This window comes from Grampus griseus, assembly GCF_964374135.1.
Source record: "Grampus griseus genome assembly, chromosome: 1".
Classification (NCBI taxonomy): Eukaryota; Metazoa; Chordata; class Mammalia; order Artiodactyla; family Delphinidae; genus Grampus; species Grampus griseus.
In genome coordinates, this window is record NC_139017.1 from 103,332,558 (window position 1) to 103,355,546 (window position 22,989).

The 22,989-nt window shown below is 38.3% G+C and overlaps 1 protein-coding gene across 1 annotated transcript in view; it reads left to right on the top strand.

Moving 5' to 3' along the window:
- HFM1 (helicase for meiosis 1) overlaps positions 1-22,989 on the top strand; it is a gene marked incomplete at its 5' end in the record, with an annotated part of 128,881 nt that overhangs the window by 102,573 nt on the left and 3,319 nt on the right. The window contains 4 exons of the mRNA XM_082658593.1: positions 8,102-8,181; positions 9,186-9,292; positions 13,766-13,879; positions 14,930-15,020. Coding sequence (XP_082514719.1) covers positions 8,102-8,181; positions 9,186-9,292; positions 13,766-13,879; positions 14,930-15,020 — 392 coding nt within the window. The remainder of the gene's footprint in view (positions 1-8,101; positions 8,182-9,185; positions 9,293-13,765; positions 13,880-14,929; positions 15,021-22,989) is intronic.

Sequence of the window (22,989 nt, forward strand, 5' to 3'; positions counted from 1 at the left end):
TGGTGTGAGGTGATACCTCGTTGTACTTTTGATTTGCATTTCTCTAATGATTAGTGATGTGGAGCATCCTTTCATGTGTTTGTTGGCAATCTGTTTATCTTCTTTGGAGAAATGTCTATTTAGGTCTTCTGCCCATTTGGGGATTGGGTTGTTTGTTTTTTTGATATTGAGTTGCATGAGCTGCTTGTAAATTTTGGAGATTAATCCTTTGTCAGTTGCTTCATTTGCAAATATTTTCTCCCATGCTAAGGGTTGTTTTTTCATCTTGTTTATGGTTTCCTTTGATGTGCAAAAGCGTTTAAGTTTCATTAGGTCCCATTTGTTTATTTTTGTTTTTATTTCCATTTCTCTAGGAGGTGGGTCAAAAAGGATCTTGCTGTGATTTATGTCATAGAGTGTTCTGCCTATGTTTTCCTCTAAGAGTTTTATAGTGTCTGCCCTTACATTTAGGTCTTTAATCCATTTTGAGTTTATTTTTGTGTATGGTGTTAGGGAGTGTTCTAATTTCATCCTTTTACATGTAGCTGTCCAGTTTTCCCAGCACCACTTATTGAAGAGGCTGTATTTTCTCCATTGTATATTCTTGCCTCCTGTATCAAAAATAAGGTGACCATATGTGCATGGGTTTATCTCTGGGCTTTGCATCCTGTTCCATTGATCTATATATCTGTTTTTGTGCCAGTACCATATTGTCTTGATTACTGTAGCTTTGAAGTATAGTCTGAAGTCAGGGAGCCTGATTCCTCCAGCTCCATTTTTATTTCTCAGGATTGCTTTGGCTATTCAGGGTCTTTTGTGTTTCCATACAAATTGTGAAATTTTTGGTTCTAGTTCTGTGAGAAATGGCATTGGTAGTTTGATAGGGATTGCACTGAATCTGTAGATTGCTTTGGGTAGTATAGTAATTTTCACAATGTTGATTCTTCCAATCCCAGAACATAGTATATCTCTCCTTCTGTTTGTATCATCTTTAATTTCTTTCATCAGTGTCTTATAGTTTTCTTCATACAGGTCCATGTCTCCTTTGGTAGGTTTATTCCTAGGTATTTTATTCTTTTTGTTACAATGGTAAATGGAAGTGTTTCCTTAATTTCTCTTTCAGATTTTTCATTAGTGTATAGGAAGGCAAGAGATTTCTGTACATTAATTTTGTACCCGGCAACTTTACCAATTTCATTGATTAGCTCTAGTAGTTTTGTGGTAGAGTCTTTAGGATTCTCTATGTATAGTATCATGTCATCAACAAACAGTGACAGCTTTACTTCTTCTTTCCGATTTAGATTCCTTTTATTTCTTTTTCTTCTCTGATTGCTGTCACTAAAACTTCCAAAACTATGTTGAATAATAGTGGTGAGAGTGGACAACCTTGTCTTGTTCCTGATCTTAGTGGGAATGGTATCAGTTTTTCACAATTGAGAATGATGTTGGCTGTGGGTTTGTCATATATGGCCTTTATTATGTTGAGGTAAGTTCCCTCTATGCCTACTTTCTCGAGGGTTTTTATCATAAATGGGTGTTGAATTTTGTCAAAAGCTTTTTCTGGGGCTTCCCTGGTGGTGCAAGTGGTTGAGAGTCCACCTGCCAATGCAGGGGATACAGGTTTGTGTCCCGGTCTGAGAAGATCCCACATGCCACGGAGCAGCTGGGCCCGTGAGCCATGGCTGTTGAGCCTGTGCGTCCGGAGCCTGTGCTCTGCAATGGGAGACGCCACAGCAGTGAGAGGCCCGCATACAGAAAAAAAAAAGCTTTTTCTGCATCTATTGAGATGATCCTATGGTTTTTCTCCTTCAGTTTGTTAATATGGTGTATCACGTTGATTGATTTGCATATATTGAAGAATCCTTGCATTCCTGGGATAAACCCCACTTGATCCTGGTGTATGATCCTTTTAATGTACTCTTGGATTCTCTTTGCTAGTATTTTGTTGAGGGGTTTTGCATCTATGGTCATCAGTGATATTGTCCTGTAGTTTTCTTTCTTTGTGACATCTTTGTCTGGTTTTGGTATCAGGGTGATGGTGGCCTCGTAGAATGAGTTTGGGAGCGTTCCTTCCTCTGCTATATTTTGGAAGAGTTTGAGAAGGATAGGTGTTAGCTGTTCTCTAAATGTTTGATAGAATTCTCCTGTGAAGCCATCTGGTCCTGGGCTTTTGTTTGTTGGAAGAGTTTTAATCACAGTCTCAATTTCAGTGCTTGTGATTGGTCTGTTTATATTTTCTGTTTCTTCCTGGGTCAGTCTCGGAAGGTTGTGCTTTTCTAAGAATTTGTCCATTTCTTCCAGGTTGTCCATTTTATTGGCATATAGTTGCTTGTAGTAATCTCTCATGAACCTTTGTATTTCTGCAGTGTCAGTTGTTACTTCTCCTTTTTCATTTCTGATTCTGTTGATTTGAGTCTTCTCCCTTTTTTTTCTTGATGAGTCTGGCTAATGGTTTATCAATTTTGTTTATCTTCTCAAAGAACCAGCGTTTAGTTTTATTGATTTTTGATATTGTTTCCTTCATTTCTTTTTCATTTATTTCTGATCTGATCTTCATAATTTCCTTCCTTCTGCAAACTTTGAGGTTTTTTTGTTCTTCTTTCTCTTATTGCTTTATATGTAAGATTAGGTCGTATTTGAGATGTTTCTTGTTTCTTGAGGTAGGATTGTATTGATCTAAACTTCCCTCTTAGAACGGCCTTTGCTGCATCCCATAGGTTTTGGGTGTTGTGTTTTCATTGTCATTTGTTTCTAGGTATTTTCTGATTTCCTCTTTGATTTCTTCAGTGATCTCTTGGTTATTAAGTAGTGTATTGTTTTGCCTCCATGTGTTTGTATTTTTTACCTTTTTTTTTTCCTGTAATTGATATCTAGTCTCATAGCTTTGTGGTCAGAAAAGATACTTGATATGATTTCAATTTTCTTAACTTTACCAAGGTTTTATTTGTGACCCAAGATATGATCTATCCTGGAGAATGTTCCATGAGCATTTGAGAAGAAAGTGTATTCTGTTGTTTTTGGATGGAAAGTCCTATAAATATCAATTTAGTCCATCCTGTTTAACGTATCATTTAAAGCTTGTGTTTCCTTATTTATTTTCATTTTGGATGATCTGTCCATTGGTGAAAGTGGGATGTTAAAGTCCCCTACTATGATTGTGTTACTGTCGATTTCCCCTTTTATGGTTGTTAGCATTTGCCTTATGTATTGAGGTGCTCCTATGTTGGGTGCATAAATATTTACAATTGTTATATCTTCTTCTTGGATTGATCCCTTTATCATTATGTAGTGTCCTTCTTCGTCTCTTGTAATAGTCTTTATTTTCAAGTCTATTTTGTCTGATATGAGAATTGCTACTCCAGCTTTCTTTTGATTTCCATTTGTATGGAATATCTTTTTCCATCCCCTCACTTTCAGTCTGTATGTGTTCCTAGGTCTGAAGTGGGTCTCTTGTAGACAGCATATATGTAGGTCTCATTTTTGTATCCATTCAGTCAGTGTATGTCTTTTGGTTTAAGCATTGAATCCATTTACATTTAAAGTAATTATCGATATGTATGTTCCTATTTCATTTTCTTAATTGTTTTGGGTTTGTTATTGTATGTCTTTTCCTTCTCTTGTGTTTCCTGCCTAGACAAGTTCCTTTAGCATTTGTTGTAATGCTGGTTTGGTGGTGCTGAAGTCTCTCAGCTTTTGCTTGTCTGTAAAGGTTTTAATTTCTCTGACGAAGCTGAATGAGATCCTGGCTGGGTAGAGTAATCTTTGTTGTAGATTTTTCCCTTTCATCACTTTAAATATGTCTTGCCACTCCCTTCTGGCTTGCAGAGTTTTTGCTGAAAGATCAGCTGTTAACCTTATAGGGATTCGCTTGTATATTGTTTTTTCCTTGCTGCTTTTAATATTTTTTCTTTGTATTTAATTTCTGATAGTTTGATTAATATGTGTCTTGGCATGTTTCTCCTTGGATTTATCTGTATGTGACTGTCTGTGCTTCCTGGACTTGACTGACTATTTCCTTTCCCATATTAGGGAAGTTTTCAAGTATAATCTCTTCAAATATTTTCTCAGTCCCTTTCTCTTTCTCTTCTTCTTCTGGGACCCCTATAATTCGAATGTTGGTGTGTTTAATGTTGTCCCAGAGGTCTGTGAGACTGTCCTTAAATCTTATTTCTTTATTCTCCTCTGTGGTAGTTATTTCCACTATTTTATCTTCCAGGTCACTTATCCATTCTTCTGCCTCAGTTATTCTGCTATTGAACACTTCTAGAGAATTTTTAATATCATTTATTGTTTTGTTCATCACTGTTTGTTTTCTCTTTAGTTCTTCTAAGTCCTTGTTAAACGTTTCTTATATTTTCTCCATTCTATTTCCAAGATTTTGGATCATCTTTACTATCATTACTCTGAATTCTTTTGCAGGTAGACTGCCTATTTCCTCTTCATTTGTTAGGTCTGGTGCGTTTTTGCCTTGCTCCTTCAACTGCTGTGTGTTTTTCTGTCTTCTCATTTTACTTAACTTACTGTGTTTGGGGTCTCCTTCTCACAGGCTGCAGATTTGTAGTTCCTATTGTTTTTGGTGTCTGCCCCCAGTGTCTGCTTGGTTCAGTGGGTTGTTTTGGCTTCCTGGTGGAGGGGACTAGTGCTTGTGTTCTGGTGGACGAGGCTGGATATTGTCTTTCTGGTGGGTAGGACCGTGTCTGTTCGTGTGTTTTGGGGTGGCTGTGACCTTATTATGATTTTAGGCAGCCTCTCTGCTAATGGGTTGGGTTGTGTTCCTGTCTTGCTAGTTGTTTGGCATAGGGTGTCCAGCACTGTAGCTTGCTTGTCGTTGAGTGGAGCTGGGCTTTAGCGTTGAGATGTAGATCTTTGGAAGAGGTTTTGCCATTAGATATTACGTGGAGCTGAGAGGTCTCTGGTGGACCAATGTCCTGAACTCTCCCACCTCAGAGGCACAGGCTGACACCCGGCCAAGAGCACCAAGACCCTCTCAGCCACACAGCTCAGAAGAAAAGGGAGAATAAAAGAAAGAAAGAAAATAAATAAAATAAAGTTATTAAAATAAAAAATAATTATTAAAAATAAAAATATTAAAGTAATAGAAAAAGAAAAAACAGAAAGAAAGAAAGAGGAGAGCAACCAAACCAAGAAACAAATCCACCAATGATAACAAGCACTAGAAACTATACTAAAAAAGAAAAAACAAACCAAAAAAACCCAGACAGGCAGAACCCTAAGACAAATGGTGAAAGCAAAGCTATACAGACAAAATCACACAAAGAAGCATACACGTACACACTCACAAAAAGAGAAAAAGGAGAAAAATATATATATCTTTGCTTCCAAAGTCCACGGCCTCAATTTTGGGATGATTCGTTGTGTATTCAGGTATTCCACAGATGCAGGGTACCTCAAGTTGATTGTGGAGATTTAATCCACTGCTCCTGAGGCTGCTGGGAGAGATTTCCCTTTCTCTTCTTTGTTCGCACAGCTCCCAGGGTTCATCTTTGGATTTGGCCCCCACCTCTGCGTAAAGGTAGCCTGAGGGCGTCTGTTCTTCACTGATACAGGACGGGGTAAAAGGAGCAGCTGATTCGGGGGCTCTGGCTCACTCAGGCGGCGGGGAGGGAGGGGTACGGAATGCGGGGCGAGCCTGCAGTGGCAGAAGCCAGTGTGACGTTGCAACAGGTGCAGGCATGCCGTGCATCCTCCCGGGAAAGTTGTCCCTGGATCACGGGACCCTGGCAGTGGCGGGCTGCAAAGGCTCCCAGAGAGGAGGTGTGGATAGTGACTTGTGCTTGCACACAGGCTTCCTGGTTGCTGCAGCAGCAGCAGCGTTAGCATTTTATGCCCGTCTCTGTTGTGTGCACTAATAGCCGCAGCTCGTGCCCATCTCTGGAGCTTGTTTAGGCGGTGTTCTGAATCCCCTCTCCTTGTGCACCCTGAAACAATGGTCTCTTGCCTCTTAGGCAGGTCCAGACTTCTTCCCAGACTCCCTCCTGGCTAGCTGTGGCGCACTAGCCCCCTTCAGGCTGTGTTCACGCAGCCAACCCCAGCCCTCTCCCTGCGCTCCGACCGAAACCCGAGCCTCAGCTCGCAGCCCCGCCCGCCCCGGCGGGTGAGCAGACAAGCCTCTCGGGCTGGTGAGTGCCGGTCAGCACCGATCCTCTGTGCGGGAATCTCTCCGCTTTGCCCTCCGCACCCCTGTGGCTGCGCTTTCCTCCGTGGCCCCAAAGCTCCCACCACCACCACCCCCAGTCTCCAGCAGTGAAGGGGCTTCCTACTGTGTGGAAACTTTTCCTCCTTCACAGCTCCCTCCCACTGGTGCAGGTCCTGTCCCTATTCTTTTGTCTCTGTTTTTTCTTTTTTCTTTTGCCCCACCCAGGTACGTGGGGAGTTTCTTGCCTTTTGGGAAGTTTGAGGTCTTCTGCCAACATTCAGTAGGTGTTCTGTGGGGGTTGTTCCACATGTAGGTGTATTTCTGTTGTATTTGTGGGGAGGAAGGTGATCTCCAAGTCTTACTCTTCCGCCATCTTGAAGGTCTCCTCTCTAGGTCTTTTATAAGAAAGAAGATTCTCAGTCATGAGGCTAAAACAAGGAGAATATTGGGAAACATGGAGAGGTTTACAGTTTGAAATGGCAACCACCTTTTCTGAGACAATTATTTTTTAGTGTCCCAAGTTTTTCCTACCTTTTTTTTTGTACTTATTCCATATAATCCATCCCTCCCTTCATCCCTCCCTCCCTCCCTTCCTTCCTTCCTTCCTTCCTTCCATATTCATCGAGCACCAAGAATGTGCCAAGCACTATAGTAGGTGTCGTAGATCCAGTGATAAGACCGTTTTAGTCCCAGACCTCATAAAGCTTACAGTTTGAGTGAAGGATACAAATAAGTAAATAGGCTTTTTCAATACAGTGTGATGAGTGATTCTGTGACAGAAGTGTAAGATAACTTGAACTTATAGAAAGTGCATTCACTCCACATTTGATAGGCCAGGGAAGGATTCCTAATAAACATGATTGAGACCTGAATGATATACGGGTATAAGCAAGTATGGAGAGGTGAGTACCAGAGTGGTGGTAAAGAGGGATAGAAAAGTATTTCAGCTATAGAGAATATGCAGTGGTTCAGAGCTGAGAAAGAGATAGAGATCTTTTTAAAAACTGAAGTAATACGGTATATCTGGAGTTCATTTACAAGTAGGAGAGTGGAGAAAGATAAGGCTGAAGAAGTAGGAGCTAGATCATGAAAACATTTTTGCTATTTTAAGGATTTGGATTTTATCCTGAAAGTACTGGGAAATCACTGAAGGGCTTTAATCAGTGGCATGATTGGAACCACATTTTATAAAGTTCACTCTGGATGCAATGTAGAGAATGCATTAGAGGATAATAGAAAAGGAACATAAGGACTCATTAGGGAGGTTTTGCAGTAGTCCAGGCAAGACGATGGCCTAGTCTAGTGTAATGGCAGTAGCAATGGAGAGAAGTGGCTGGGTTTAAGATATTTTTCAGAGGTAGAAACAACTACCTTGCTACTTATTGGTTATAAGGGGTGAAGTAGAAGGAATAAAGATGATGCCCTTCTGGCTTGAGCAACTGGGAAAAAAGTGGGGCCTCACTAAGGTAGAAACTCTAAATGGAAAACAAGTTTGGAGGAGTAGAGACTTGATAAGTTCATTTGGGAAATACTGAATTTAGAGGCCTACAAGATGTCTAGGTAAAGATGTTCTATAGACAGTTGGATAATAGCTGTTTGAAAGTCAGGAGAGAGTTGAGCTAGAAAATCAAGAAAGAGAGCTAAGCTCAAATCTACAGAGAGCTATAGATTTGAGAGTCATTCATGTGTAGATGGTAATTGAAGCCATGGGAGTAAATGAGATCTATGATTGAGAATGAGTGAGAGTGAGAAGAGAAGAAGGCCTCGTGATGAAGAACCATGAAGAATATCAACATTTAAGAAGGGCCTGAGAAGGAGATTTGAGTTGAAAACTAGCTTGAGTTTCTCACAATTTATTGGTTTGGGGACTATATGTATCAGCAGGAATTTTGCAGTTTGGCTTATTTGTTAAAAGGTGTATTGATATGAAATTGATAGTTGAACTTGTTAATTTTTCATTAATAGATGCAGATGAATAAATCTCAAAGTGTGGACCTTAAAGAGTTTGGTTTTACTCCAAAACCTTCTCTTACCAGTATATCAAGGTACAAATATAATGTTAATATCTGAGGTAAAATATTCATCATAAACTCTCTGTTCCTCCAAATAGTCATTTATTCAGAGAAAGATTGTTACTGGCTACCTTTGAATCACAGTAATCATTTAGTTCCATAATGAGGTAATTACATCAGGAGAGTTTTGTTATCTTTTACACCCCAAATTTATTTAGAACTCTGCAGTCATAAGGATACTTTAACATTGATCTAATCTGCTCTTTCCTGGAAAACTACCCATCCTATGTGTCATGCCTCCAGGCTCTCTCTGCCTTCTAAACTTAAGATGACAAGAGTATACTTTAAAAAGAGAAGTCATGTTGGTGTACAAAGTCTAATATTTTCCATTTAGGGGCCCACTCTATATTAATAATACATCAGATTTATAAAATACTTTATAATTTAAAAATTGCATGTTTGTGCATTCTTTCTTTTGAACTTAACAACAACCTGGCTCATAAACCAAGGTATTTTTATCCTATTATATAGATGAAATAACCAAAGCTCATATTCAGAGGGCCCTAGATGATAATTCAGCATTCTTTTCCTATTATGATACCTAAAAGGTAACAGTATATGTAATTTCCCTTCCAGATAAGGGCATTCTATATGCTGGGATGACATTTAATATACTTAACAACCAGTACAGAACAGCCGCTGACCAATCAGAATAGATGCCAACACTACTTCAAGAGATCCTAACTTTTGTTATCTAACTGAAAGAAGCATTAGAAATAAATTTTTAAGGCTACACACAAATAGCAGAAATCTACCCAATGGGGGAATGTAAAGATGACTAAGTGACCTAAGTAGTTGTCACTTCCATTAAACACCTATTTTTTTACCTTTTACTACTGAGGCTAGTACAGTTTATCATAGAAGTGTTGAGTGGCTAAACCAGTTTTTTCCCATTTATATGAATCAGTAGTTTTCAAAGTCAGATTAATTTTAATATTTTCTTTAACATTTTTATGGTTTTATTTATCTTTATAAAGGTCAGAATATTTAAACATACCCGAATTGCCTATAATGGAGCAGAGGTATCAGCATGAGATCTACACAAAAAGTCAACAACCAGAACCATCTGCATATCAAGACAAAGGTAAATTACTGTTGATATTGACTTGAGAGAGAAAATGATTTCTCACTACTTTGGATTGACAAGCAATGTTATTGAAAAACCAAAATCTAAAATTATGATTATTAACTTGGCAACATTTTTCTCTTCACTTATTGAAGCAGTTTCAAATTCTTAGGTCTGTTATTTCAGATGGTCTTGTTGTGTCTATCATAGATTCCTAAAAAATCTTTTCGTACATAGCATTGACTATTTTAATTTAAAGATAATATGAGGGGGCTTCCCTGGTGGCGCAGTGGTTGAGAGTCCGCCTGCCGATGCAGGGGACACGGGTTTGTGCCCCGGTCTGGGAAGATCCCACATGCCGCGGAGCGGCTGGGCCCGTGAGCCATGGCCGCTGAGCCTGCGCATCCGGAGCCTGCGCTCCGCAACGGGAGAGGCCACAGCAGTGAGAGGCCCGCATACCGCAAAAGAAAAAAAAGATAATATTAGGAAAAGCTGAGAATATAAGGGATCTTAGGATATGCAAAGTATTAAAATGCTGAACGATTACTTTTATATGTCTTTAGAATTATTTGAAATAATTTTTTATTTATAAAATTAGTCCATTTTATAAAATAGCTGTGTGACCTTGGGAAAATTATTTAACCTCTTTGGGTGTTAGTCTTACCTTTAAAATTAAGGGATTAAATTGGGTGGCCTTTAATATCTCTCCAGTTCTTAAACCTATGATTCTTACAATCTCTATGATATGTGAGACTATAACCTAGTTTGTGCGATATAGCTGGTTTGTAATATAGATTTGCTTTTTATCTGTGTCTGTCATTAAATTAAAGAGATAATGCATATAAATTCTTCAACTTTGGGCCTGTTTCATCATTTCTCAGGGTCCTGCCATTAATAGCACCATTTCTCTGGGTCATGCTACTATACTAATAGCAGTCTGTTAAAACGTGTGAGAAATAATTCTGGCCACAGAGTTGTTTGTTCAAGTGGCTGTATGTGGAAATGGTAAACTTGGGATTTTCTAAAAACAATTAATTTCATGTGTGTGTTGTTTTTGACTTCTATTGCCACTCTTTCCTTCATTCTTTCACTCTATTGCTTTCTCTGGCCATAATTTAAGATCTTAGGTAGGCAAGGGCTGGAGTACCCATCACCCCTTATGACACCGTGGCAGCCATTAGGCCCAATATCAGATCAAGAAAAATCCCCTGGTCTTACCTAGACTATCAGAACATTTATCCAATTTGTTCAAAGCCTGAAAATATTATTACAACATGAATAGAAGGTGTAAGAGTGTCAATCCTCTTATTTTTATCTCTCTTCAACCTGTAGCTCTCTAACTTATTCCTTGTATGGCTGATCTATTCCCTGCCCTTCTCCACACCAGAGTTTGTCCTTCCCTACTTTCATGTTGTCTTTACATAGTTTTTCTACTTTTATTTCTTTCCCACCCACTATTCCAAATGTGATTTGTATTATGATATAAAAGTCTCATCTAGATAGTTTAAACCTCAATAATAACTGTATCCCTCTTTTACTGAATGCCCCCCCACCTTTTTTAAAGAAGCTGTATAATATAGTAGTTCAACTTACAGGATCTAGGGATTATCTGTCTAGGTTCAAATCCTAGCTCATTTAGTAGTTGTATGACTTTTCATAGTATACTTACCAGTTCATCTCAATTCCCTCATCTGGTTATATTTTAGAGATTTTAGGGTTAAATGAGATAATATATATAAAGCTCTTAGCATAATATCTGGTACTGTTATTAATAGTAATTGAGTATATTCATTATACTTTTTCCACACTAGTCTTTGGTGACAAAACATACTTTAAATGTATTCAAATACTGCTCTTAAGAATGTTTTAAGAAAAACATGGCAATTTTTATCATCTGTATTCCAGGTGCAAAAAGAGAAGAAGAAAAAATGTCAGAAATTATGAGAAAGCATGTTGAATTGTAAAATTTAAATTGTAACGGACCTTTGTGCAATTTCTCATTTTACAATGAAAGAAGCCAAGACTCAGAGATTAAATGACTTGCCCAAAATTACATATCTAATTAATAGCAGGACTAGAAATAGATTTCATATCTCTTGATTCCCAGGCAATGCCATTTCTATAAAATGAAATTGACTTTTAGTTACCAGTGGAGAATTGAAAATCAAACCTGTAATATACAAACTCTTTCAACTTTCCACCCCCCCAACTATTATATTTCTCTGTTTCTGCACCCATCCATAACTCTCTATTTATTTTGAAAGAAGAATTATCTTTTCTTCTATTCAAAGTTTATCTCTCCACCTGTAATCGTAATCTTTCCAATTCTGCCCCCTCTGGGTCTTTAGAAGACCAGCTATCTCTCTCCTCTTGCCCTTATTTTCAGTATCTTCTCCCTGTGGCCTCTTTCTTTTCAGCATATAAATATGCTCAAGTCTCTTCCTTCTTTAGCTGCCAGTCCCCATCTAGCCAGACGGTCTTCTTCTCTTTGTATTTCCACTGCACTTTGTACCTGCTTCTCTTTTCAGGACATAGCATACTGTGTATGTGTATCAAGGCACAAAAGTAGAATAATGTGTACTGGAGTTGTAGGTACAGTTGAAGGATAGAGAAGGATTTGGATAGTGAAGAAAAGGATAGAGGTTATTTAAAGTGAAGGAAACTCACTTTAAATTTTACTGGAGCAAGCTTGTACTAGCTTGTGAGATGATTATTAAATTTTGGGGAATCAGGCATCATTAAAGTTTAATTATATAAACTTACAATTAAGTTATATTAAACACAAAGGTTATAAATATTAAAAACTAACCATTTCCTAATTATTCTACTACATTTTACTGTTATCTGTATTCTTGAGATTATTTGCATCTATATTTATATCTGTATGGTGGAAATACTGTATAAAGGGGTGCTATTGTGCATTTTTTCCCAACTTTGCATTCAGTTACGTCACATTTGTAGCTTGAAATCAGTCATGGTGGGAATACTTATAGAATGGAAATCAGCAAACACTACAAATCAGGGCCTAACTTATTGGTTTTTTTATTGTTTATACCTAAGAAAGTGATGGAGAAAATGACAGTAGTGCAGATTTAATTTATCAGTGTGTCATGTCTGTAGCCCTTATATTGTGGATAGCAAGAAAAATTGAAGGAATATTCTTCTAGCATTTGAAAATTATTATCTAATTCAGCAAGGAAATTGCTTAAGGCTATGGGTGAATGAGTGAAATCCCAACATATGTCTTTATTGTTTTACTTTTATTAAAGTCAACAAAAATATCAAACAACGCTCGAATTGACAAATGAATGTGAGAACTACATTCATTTATAAATTGTAACCATAGGTTGATACAGATACAAGAGTTTGGCAAAATTCAATGAAAACGTTCAGTGATAATCAATTAGATATATGGAATTTACAGTTAAGCATGCTGTATATTTTATCATTATTTGTAAATTGTGTGCTATACATCCTTTACATATAATACGTATATATGCATAAAATTTTTTGGAGAAGCGAATTATTGAATATTTATTAACCACTGCTATGGAAAACTGTACAAGTAAAGACATTTAGTCCCCATAACAATCATATGTATTAGGTACTATTATTTATTTATTTATTTGGTTGTGTTGGGTCTTAGTTGCAGCAGGCAGGCTCCTTAGTTGTGGCTTGCCAGCTCCTTAGTTGTGGCATGCGAACTCTTAGTTGTGGCATGCAGGTGACATCTAGTTCCCGGACCAGGGATCGAACCCGGGCCCCCTGCATTGGGAGCGGGGAGTCTCAACCACCATGCCACCAGGGAGGTTCCATGTTAGGTACTATTATTATCCCCATTTTGCAGAGGAGAAAACTAAGCTCAGAGTTTAAATTACTTGTCTAAGATCATCCAACTAGTAAATGATGGAGGTGGAATTTTCACCCAGGTAGTCTGGCTCTAAACCCAGGCTATAAACAATGGATAACACTGAGGATATTTTAGAAGGAGAAAAATAACGATATATTTTCGTAACAATACTCAAAATTAACTGCTTGTAGGGAGAAGAGATGGGGGAGGAAGCCCATTTTAGAAGCTATTACAATCCAATCTTGGAGTAAGATTATTCTTATGTGGGAATTAAGAGGGAAAATTAATTCTGTCTAGAAGAATACCTTGAAAATTAAATTTAGTGCAGCAGTCAATCACTACATGTAATACAGTAAATAAAATTGTTGAATACAATACTCAGCAATGCTTTAGAACACTACTACTCAAGACCTCTGTTTAGTAGTTGAAAGATGTGTTTGATATGTCAATAGATAATGATGCTTAAGGTTTAAAAAGTGCCTATACTCATTTATACATACACATGACAGATTTTTCTAGACGGACCTATTCTACAACTTCAAATGAGAAAGCCCCTCAAACAATGCTGTTCAACAGAAATATTAATGCATCTGAAAACCAGGATTTGACAGATGCGGTTAAAAGTAATTCTTCATTTTCAGAAGTTTTGAATGTGAACTTTGAATTGGGAAATGAAGTTTGGGATGATTTTGATGATGAAAGCTTAATAGAAGTTACTAGCTTTTCAACTGATACCGAGAAGACAAAAACATCAGGTAAATAGCATGAAATATATTTCATTTGTATGTATGTATTTTTGTATATATGTGTGTATTGTATTTGAAATATATGTTAGAATGAAATAATTTTATGAGAAATTATTTGAATATTTTTCAGTTAAGCTTTAGGGACTAATTTTCTTTTTCTTTTTTGTGTGCTTGCTTAATTAGTTTCAGTTTGTTAAGATTATAATTTTTAGCAAAAGTAAAATTTTTTTACATTTCCTATCCCTAGGGACAGAGGTCAAGGTTATTCCATGATGACGATATAGGAAATGAGCTTTTTCTATTCTGTTGCTCCTTATCTTGTAAAGGCTCTATTCAAATTCAGATTGTTTATCGAATTTTCCCTCATAAAACAGACTATCCTGCTCTCCATTTTAAGATCTCACGTAGTCTGGTAATGTTTGTGAAAAACAAAAATGTTCCAATTTAAAAAATATTCTTTTTTCACATGCTAGCAAAAAACATAACTTTTATTTCTAATAGAAATATTGACTTTTCAAGTATAAATAAATAAACAGGAAAAGATTAGTTTCTCTTGTATTAGATATTGTGCTTAAATCATATACAATCCAAAAATAATGGGACTAGGCCTTTGAGTTACTGGTGAATCCACTCTATTTCACCAAAACAGAGAAGTGAAAATCTTGGTAAGTGTAAGACAAGATAGGGAGATGGAGATACTCTTTCCCAGGATGGCTGACAGATGGAAATCAGTCCCTTGCAGACCATTGAAAATATTGAATGAACTTCGACTTGATCATTTACATGGCTTAAAAATAAATAAATAAATAAATAAATAAATAAATGATAGTGGTTGGGGACCTTTTAATATAGTGACTAATAAGCTAACCTATGTGTTTTATAGTTTTATTCTCTTAGCTTTGCTCCTTTGTTTTGTCCTTGCACATTAAATTTGATTATTGAGAAGAATTTTTCATTCTCTCCTTAACCAGATCATATCTGTTTGGAGAGATATTCTACTCTAGAATAGAATACAGATATTCTATTCAATTTATTTCAAAATGTTATCTTTTTACCTAGGATTTGGAAACCCTTTGAGTTCAAGAACCAGGGAAAGTAAGCTACCCTTTGAAGAATCAAAAAGCAAATTCCAAAGAGAAATGTCAAACAGGCAAGTTTTAGAACTTTATTTTCAAACACTTACAACTTTATATCCTCCTGACATGTAAGTGGAGATGGGGATAAAGTCATTAGATGTCAGAGAAGCAATAGGGTATTAGCCAACTTAAAGCCTCCTAATCTTAGAGCTGTGTTTCTCAAAGTGCTGTTGTCAGACCACCCCAAAATCAAAATTACCTAGGGGTGCACATTAAAAATGCACATTCTTGGGCCCCATGCTAGACTTACTGAATCATGGTCTCTGGGGCTGGAGCTGAGGAATCTTCACTTTTTATAAGATGTGAAAACTGAATAGGAGTTTGACAGGTAGAAAAAAGGAGACTAAGGCATTCCAGGTAGAAGAGTACATGTAAAGGGATAAGGCTTGAAAAGGCATCCCATGCTCAAGGGTCAGTAAAGTGTGGTCTATGTAGTCATAGAATTAAGGCTGAGATTGCTGAGGTCTGTGAGGGGCCATGAATGCCATATTTAGATACCTGTGCTGTATCCAGTAGGTCAGGGGTCACAAGCTCAAACTGCCTTTGGAATTTCATGGGCCAAGGTTAACTGTAGAGTGTCCCATCTAAAGGGAATAACCACTACTCAGCTCCAACCAGTTGTTGCTGTACAGGAAATGTGAGTCGAGTGTTGTCAAATATCCTGATTTTTAAAAAAAGCTAAGATCAAAAATTTATGTGACATCTCCTAACTTTTAATTTTTTTTAACATCTTTATTGGAGTATAATTGCTTTACAGTGGTGTGCTAGTTTCCGCTTTACAACAAAGTGAATCAGTTATACATATGTCCCCATATCTCTTCCCTCTTGCATCTCTGTCCCTCCCACCCTCCCTATCCCACCCCTCTAGGTGGTCACAAAGCACTGAGCTGATCTCCCTGTGCTATGCGGCTGCTTCCCACTAGCTATCTATTTTACATTTGGTAGTGTATATATGTCCATGCCACTCTCTCACTTTGTCCCAGCTTACCCTTCCCCCTCCTCATATCCTCAAGTCCATTCTCTAGTAGGTCTGCATCTTTATTCCCATCTTGCCCCTAGGTTCTTCATAACCATTTTTTTTTTTTAGATTCTATATATATGTGTTAGCATACGGTATTTGTTTTTCTCTTTCTGACTTACTTCACTCTGTATGACAGTCTCTAGGTCCATCCACCTCACTACAAATAACTCAGTTTCATTCCTTTTTATGGCTGAGTAATATTCCATTGTGTATATGTGCCACATCTTCTTTATCCATTCATCTATTGATGGACACTTCGGTTGCTTCCATGTCCTGGCTACTGTAAACAGAGCTGCAATGAACATTTTGGTACATGACTCTTTCTGAATTATGGTTTACTCAGGGTATATGCCCAGTAGTGGGATTGCTGAGCCATATGGTAGTTCTATTTTTAGTTTTTTAAGGAACGTCCATACTGCTCCCCATAGTGGCTGTATCAATTTACATTCCCACCAACAATGCAAGAGGGTTCCCTTTTCTGCATAACCTGTCCAGCATTTATTGTTTGTAGATTTTTTGATGATGGCCATTCTGACCGGCATGAGATGATATCTCATTGTAGTTTTGATTTGCATTTCTCTAATGATTAATGATGTTGAGCATTCTTTCATGTGTCTGTTGGCAATCTGTATGTCTTCTTTGGAGAAATGTCTATTTAGGTCTTCTGCACATTTTTGGATTGGGTTGTTTGTTTTTTTAATGTTGAGCTGCATGAGCTCCTTGTAAATTTTGGAGATTAATCCTTTGTCAGTTGCTTCATTTGCAGATATTTCTCCCATTCTGAGGGTTGTCTTTTGGTCTTATTTACGGTTTCCTTTGCTGTGCAAAAGCTTTTAAGTTTCATTAGGTCCCATTTGTTTATTTTTGTTTTTATTTCCATTTCTCTAGGAGGTGGGGCAAAAAGGATCTTGCTGTGATTTATGTCATAGAGTGTTCTGCCTATGTTTTCCCCTAAACTTTGATGGTGTCTGGCCTTACATTTAGGTCTGTAATCCATTTTGAGTTTATTTTTGTGTATGGTGTTAGGGAGTGTTCTAATTTCATTCTTTTACATGTAACTTTCCAGTTTTCCCAGCACCACTTATTGAAGAGGCTGTATTTTCTCCACTGTATATGCTTGCCTCCTTTATCAAAGATAAGGTGACCATATGTAAGTGGGTTTATCTCTTGGCTTTCTATCCTGTTCCATTGATCTATATTTCTGTTTCTGTGCCAGTACCATACTGTGTTGATCACTCTAGCTTTGTAGTGTAGTCTGAAGTCAGGGAGCGTGATTCCTCCAGCTCCGTTTTTCTGTCTCAAGATTGCTTTGGCTATTCTGGGTCTTTTGTGTTTCCACACAAATTGTGAATTTTTTTGTTCTAGTTCTGTGAAAAATGCCAGTTGTAGTTTGATACGGATTGCATTGAATCTGTAGATTCCTTTGGGTAGTAGAGTCATTTTCACAAGGTTGATTCTTCCAATCCAAGAACATGGTATATCTCTCCATCTATTTGTCTCATCTTTAATTTCTTTCACCAGTGTCTTATGGTTTTCTGCACACAGGTCTTTTTTCTCCTTAGGTAGGTTTATTCCTAGGTATTTTATTCTTTTTGTTGCAGTGGTAAATGGGAGTGTTTCCTTAATTTCTCTTTCAGATTTTTCATCAGTAGTGAATAGGAATGCAAGAGATTTCTGTGCATTAATTTTGTATCCTGCTACTTTACCAAATTCTTTGATTAGCTCCAGTAGTTTTCTGGTAGCATCTTTAGGATTCTCTGTGTTAAGTATTATGTCATCTACAAACAGTGACAGCTTTACTTCTTCTTTTCCAATTTGGATTCCTTTTATTTCCTTTTCTTCTCTGATTGCTGTGGCTAAAACTTCCAAAACTATGTTGAATAATAGTGGGAGAGTGGGCAACCTTGTCTTGTTCCTGATCTTAGTGGAAACGGTTTCAGTTTTTCACCATTGAGGACGATGTTGAGTGGGTTTGTCATATATGGCCTTTATTATGTTGAGGAAAGTTCCCTCTATGCCTACTTTCTGGTGAGTTTTTATCATAAATGGGTTTTGAATTTTGTCAAAAGCTTTCTGTGCATCGATTGAGATGATCATATGGTTTTTCTCCTTCAATTTGTTAATATGGTGTATCACGTTGATTGATTTGCATGTATTGAAGAATCCTTGCATTCCTGGGATAAACGCCACTTGACCATAGTGTATTATCCTTTCAATGTGCTGTTGGATTCTGTTCGCTAGTATTTTGTTGAGGAGTTTTGCATCTATGTTCATCAGTGATATTGGCCTGTAGTTTTCTTTCTTTGTGACATCTTTGTCTGGTTATGGTATCAGAGTGATGGTGGCCTCGTAGAATGAGTTTGGGAGTGTTCCTCCCTCTGCTATATTTTGGAAGAGTTTGAGAAGCATAGGTGTTAGCTGTTCTTTAAATGTTTGATAGAATTCTCCTGTAAAGCCATCTGGTCCTGGGCTTTTGTTTGTTGGAAGAGTTTTAATCACAGTTTCAATTTCAGTGCTTGTGATTGGTCTGTTCATACTTTCTATTTCTTCCTGGTTCAGTCTCGGAAGGTTGTGCATTTCTAAGAATTTGTCCATTTCTTCCAGTTTGTCCATTTTATTGGCATATAGTTGCTTGTAGTAATCTCTCATGATCTTTTGTATTTCTGCAGTGTCAGTTGTTACTTCCCCTTTTTCATTTCTAATTCTATTGATTTGAATCTTCTCCCTTTTTTTCTTGATTAGTCTGGCTAATGGTTTATCTATTTTGTTTATCTTCTCAAAGAACCAGCTTTTAGTTTTATTGATCTTTGCTATCGTTTTCTTCATTTCTTTTTCATTTATTTCTGATCTGATCTTGATAATTTCTTTCCTTCTGCTAACTTTGGGGTTTTTTGTTCTTCATTCTCTTATTGCTTGAGGTGTAAGGTTAGGTTGTCTATATGAGATGTTTCATGTTTTTTAAGGTAAGATTGTATTGCTATAAATTTCCCTCTTATAACTGCTTTTGCTGCATCCCATAGGTTTTGGGTGTCGTGTTTTCATTGTCATTTGTTTCTAGATATTTTTTGATCTCCTCTTTGATTTATTCAGTGATCTCTTGGTTATTAAGTAGTGTGTTGTTTAGCCTCCATATGTTTGTATTTCTTACAGATTTTTTCCTGTAATTGATATCTAGTCTCATAGCATTGTGGTCAGAAAAGATACTTGATACGATTTCAATTTTATTAAATTTACCAAGGCTTGATTTGTGACCCAAGCTATGATCTATCCTGGAGAATGTTCCATGAGCACTTGAGAAGAATGTGTATACTATTGTTTTTGGATGGAATATTCTATAAATATCAATTAAGTCCATCTTGTTTAATGTATCATTTAAAGCTTGTGTTTCCTTATTTATTTTCATTTTGGATGATCTGTCCATTGGTGAAAGTGAGGTGTTAACGTCCCCTACTATGATTGTGTTACTGTCAATTTCCCCTTTTATGGCTGTTAGTAATTGCCTTATGTATTGAGGTGCTCCTATGTTGGGTGCATAAATATTTACAATTGTTATATCTTCTTCTTGGATTGATCCCTTGATCATTATGTAGTGTCCTTCTTTGTCTCTTGTAATAGTCTTTATTTTAGAGTCTATTTTGTCTGATATGAGAATTGCTACTCCAGCTTTCTTTTGACTTCCGTTTGCATGGAATATCTTTTTCCATCCCCTCACTGTCAGTCTGTATGTGTCCCTAGGTCTGAAGTGGGTCTCTTGTAGACAGCATATATACGTGTCTTGTTTTTGTATCCATTCAGCCAATCTATGTCTTTTAGTTGGAGCATTTATTCCTTTACATTTAAGGTAATTATCAATGTGTATGTTCCTATCTCCACTGTCTTAATTGTTTTTGGTTTATTATTGTAGGTCTTTTCTTTCTCTTTTGTTTCCTCCCTGGAGATGTTCCTTTAGCATTTGTTGTAGAGCTGGTTTGGTGGTGCTGAATTCTCTTAGCTTTTGCTTGTCTGTAAAGCTTTTAATTTCTCCATCAAATCTGAATAAGATCCTTGCTGGGTAGAGTAATCTTGGTTGTAGGTTTTTCTCCTTTATCACTTTAAATATGTCCTGCCACTCCCTTCTGGCTTGCAGAGTTTCTGCTGATAGACCAGCTGTTAACCTTATGGGGATTCCCTTATGTTTTATTTATTGTTTTTTCCTTGCTGCTTTTAATATTTGTTCTTTGTATTTAATTTTTGATAGTTTGATTAATATGTGTCTTGGTGTGTTTCTCCTTGGATTTATCCTATATGTGACTGCCTGTGCTTCCTGGACTTGATTGACTATTTCTTTTCCCATATTAGGGAAGTTTTCAAGTATAATCTCTTCAAATATTTTCTCAGTCCCTTTCTCTTTCTCTTCTTCTTCTGGGACCCCTATAATTCGAATGTTGGTGTGTTTAATGTTGTCCCAGAGGTCTGTGAGACTGTCCTTAAATCTTATTTCTTTATTCTCCTCTGTGGTAGTTATTTCCACTATTTTATCTTCCAGGTCACTTATCCATTCTTCTGCCTCAGTTATTCTGCTATTGAACACTTCTAGAGAATTTTTAATATCATTTATTGTTTTGTTCATCACTGTTTGTTTTCTCTTTAGTTCTTCTAAGTCCTTGTTAAACGTTTCTTGTATTTTCTCCATTCTATTTCCAAGATTTTGGATCATCTTTACTATCATTACTCTGAATTCTTTTGCAGGTAGACGGCCTATTTCCTCTTCATTTGTTAGGTCTGGTGCGTTTTTGCCTTGCTCCTTCATCTGCTGTGTGTTTTTCTGTCTTCTCATTTTGCTTAACTTACTGTGGTTGGGGTCTCCTTTTCACAGGCTACAGGTTTGTAGTTCTCGTTGTTTCTGATGTCTGTCCCCAGTGGCTAAGGTTGGTTCAGTGGGTTGTGTAGGCTTCCTGGTGAAGGGGACTGGTGCCTGTGTTCTGGTGGATGAGGCTGGATCTTGTCTTTCTTTTGGGCAGGTCCACGTCTGGTGGTGTGTTTTGGGGTGTCTGCGGACTTATTATGATTTTAGGCAGCCTCTCTGCTAATGGATGGGGTTTTGCCCCTGTCTTGCTAGTTGTTTGGCACAGGGTGTCCAGCACTGTAGCTTGCTGGTTGTTGAGTGGAACTGGGTCTTGGCATTGAGATGGAGATCTCTGGGAGATTTTCGCCATTTGATATTATGTGGAGCTGGGAGGTCTCTTGTGGACCAGTGTCCTGAACTCGGCTCTCCCACCTCAGTGGCACAGCCCTGCCACCTGGCTGGAGCACCAAGAGCCTGTCCTCCACATGGCTCAGAATAAAAGGGAGGAAAAAGAAGAAAGAAAGAAGATAAAATAAAATAAAGTTATTAAAATAAAAAATAATTATTAAGAAAAAGAATTTTTAAGTATTAAAAAAAAGTTAAAACAGACAGAACCCTAGGACAAATGGTAAAAGCAAAGCTATACAGACAAAATCACACACAGAAGCATATACATACACACTCACAAAAAGAGAAAAAGGGAAAAATGTATATATATTGTTGCTCCCAAAGTCCACCTCCTCAATTTGGGATGATTCGTTGTCTATTCAGGTATTCCACAGATGCAGGGTACATGAAGTTGATTGTGGAGATTTAATCCGCTGCTTCTGACGCTGCTGGGAGAGATTTCCCTTTCTCTTCTTTGTTCACACAGCTCCTAGGGGCTCAGCTTGGATTTGGACCCACCTCTGCGTGTAGGTTCCCTGAGGGTGACGGTTCTTGGCTCAGACAGGACGGGGTAAAGGAGCAGCTGATTTGGGGGCTCTGGTTCACTCAGGGAGGGGTACGGATGTGGGGCGACCTGTGGTGGCAGAGGCTGGTGTGACGTTGCACCAGCCTGAGGTGCGCTGTGCGTTCTCCCGGGGAAGTTGTCCCTGGATCCCGGGACCCTGGCAGTGGCGGGCTGCACTGGCTCCCCGGAAGGGGGGTGTGGATAGTGACCTGTGCTCGCACACAGGCTTCTTGGTGGCGCAGCAGCAGCCTTAGTGTCTCCTGCCCGTCTCTGGGGTCCGCGCTGATAGCCGCGGCCCATTCCCGTCTCTGAGCTCCTTTAAGCAGTGCTCTTAATCCCCTCTCCTTGTGCACCAGGAAACAAAGAGGCAAGAAAAAGTCTCTTGTCTCTTCGGCAGTTCCAGACCTTTTCCCGGACTCCCTCCCGGCTAGCCGTGGTGCACTAGCTCTCTTAGGCTGTGTTCACGCAGCCAACCCGTAGTCCTCTTCCTGGGATCCGACCTCCAAAGCCCAAGCTTCAGCTCCCAGCCCCTGCCCGCCCCAGTGGGTGAGCAGACAAGCCTCTCGGGCTGGTGAGTGCAGGTCGGCACCGATCCTCTGTGCGGGAATCTCTCCGCTTTGCCCTCCGCACCCCTGTGGCTGTGCTCTCCTCGGTGGCTCCGAAGCTTACCCTGTCCGACACCTGCAGTCTCCGCTCGCGAAGAGGCTTCCTAGTGTGTGGAAACCTTTCCTCCTTCACAGCTCCCTTCCACTGGTGCAGGTCCCATCCCTATTCTTTTGTCTCTGTTTTTTCTTTTTTCTCTTGCCCCACCCAGGTACGTGGGGAGTTTCTTGCCTTTTGGGAGGTCTGAGGTCTTCTGCCAGCGTTCAGTAGGTGTTCTGTAGGAGTTGTTCCACATGTAGATGTATTTCTGATGTATTTGTGGGGAGGAAGGTGATCTCTGCGTCTTACTCTTCCGCCATCTTGAAGCTCTCCTGACTTTTAAATTTTGACAGCTCATTTTTTAAAATGTGATATGGTCTGCAGCACCCTCTCTCCAAAAAATAATAATAATGCTTGTAGACCGTATGTAGCCTAGAGGCCTCTAGTATTTGATCTCCATAGTAAGTAGTGAGGGCCCATCCAAAATATTTAAGCATAGTTTATATAATTTAATCAGAAAAAATCATTCTAGCAGTGATATCT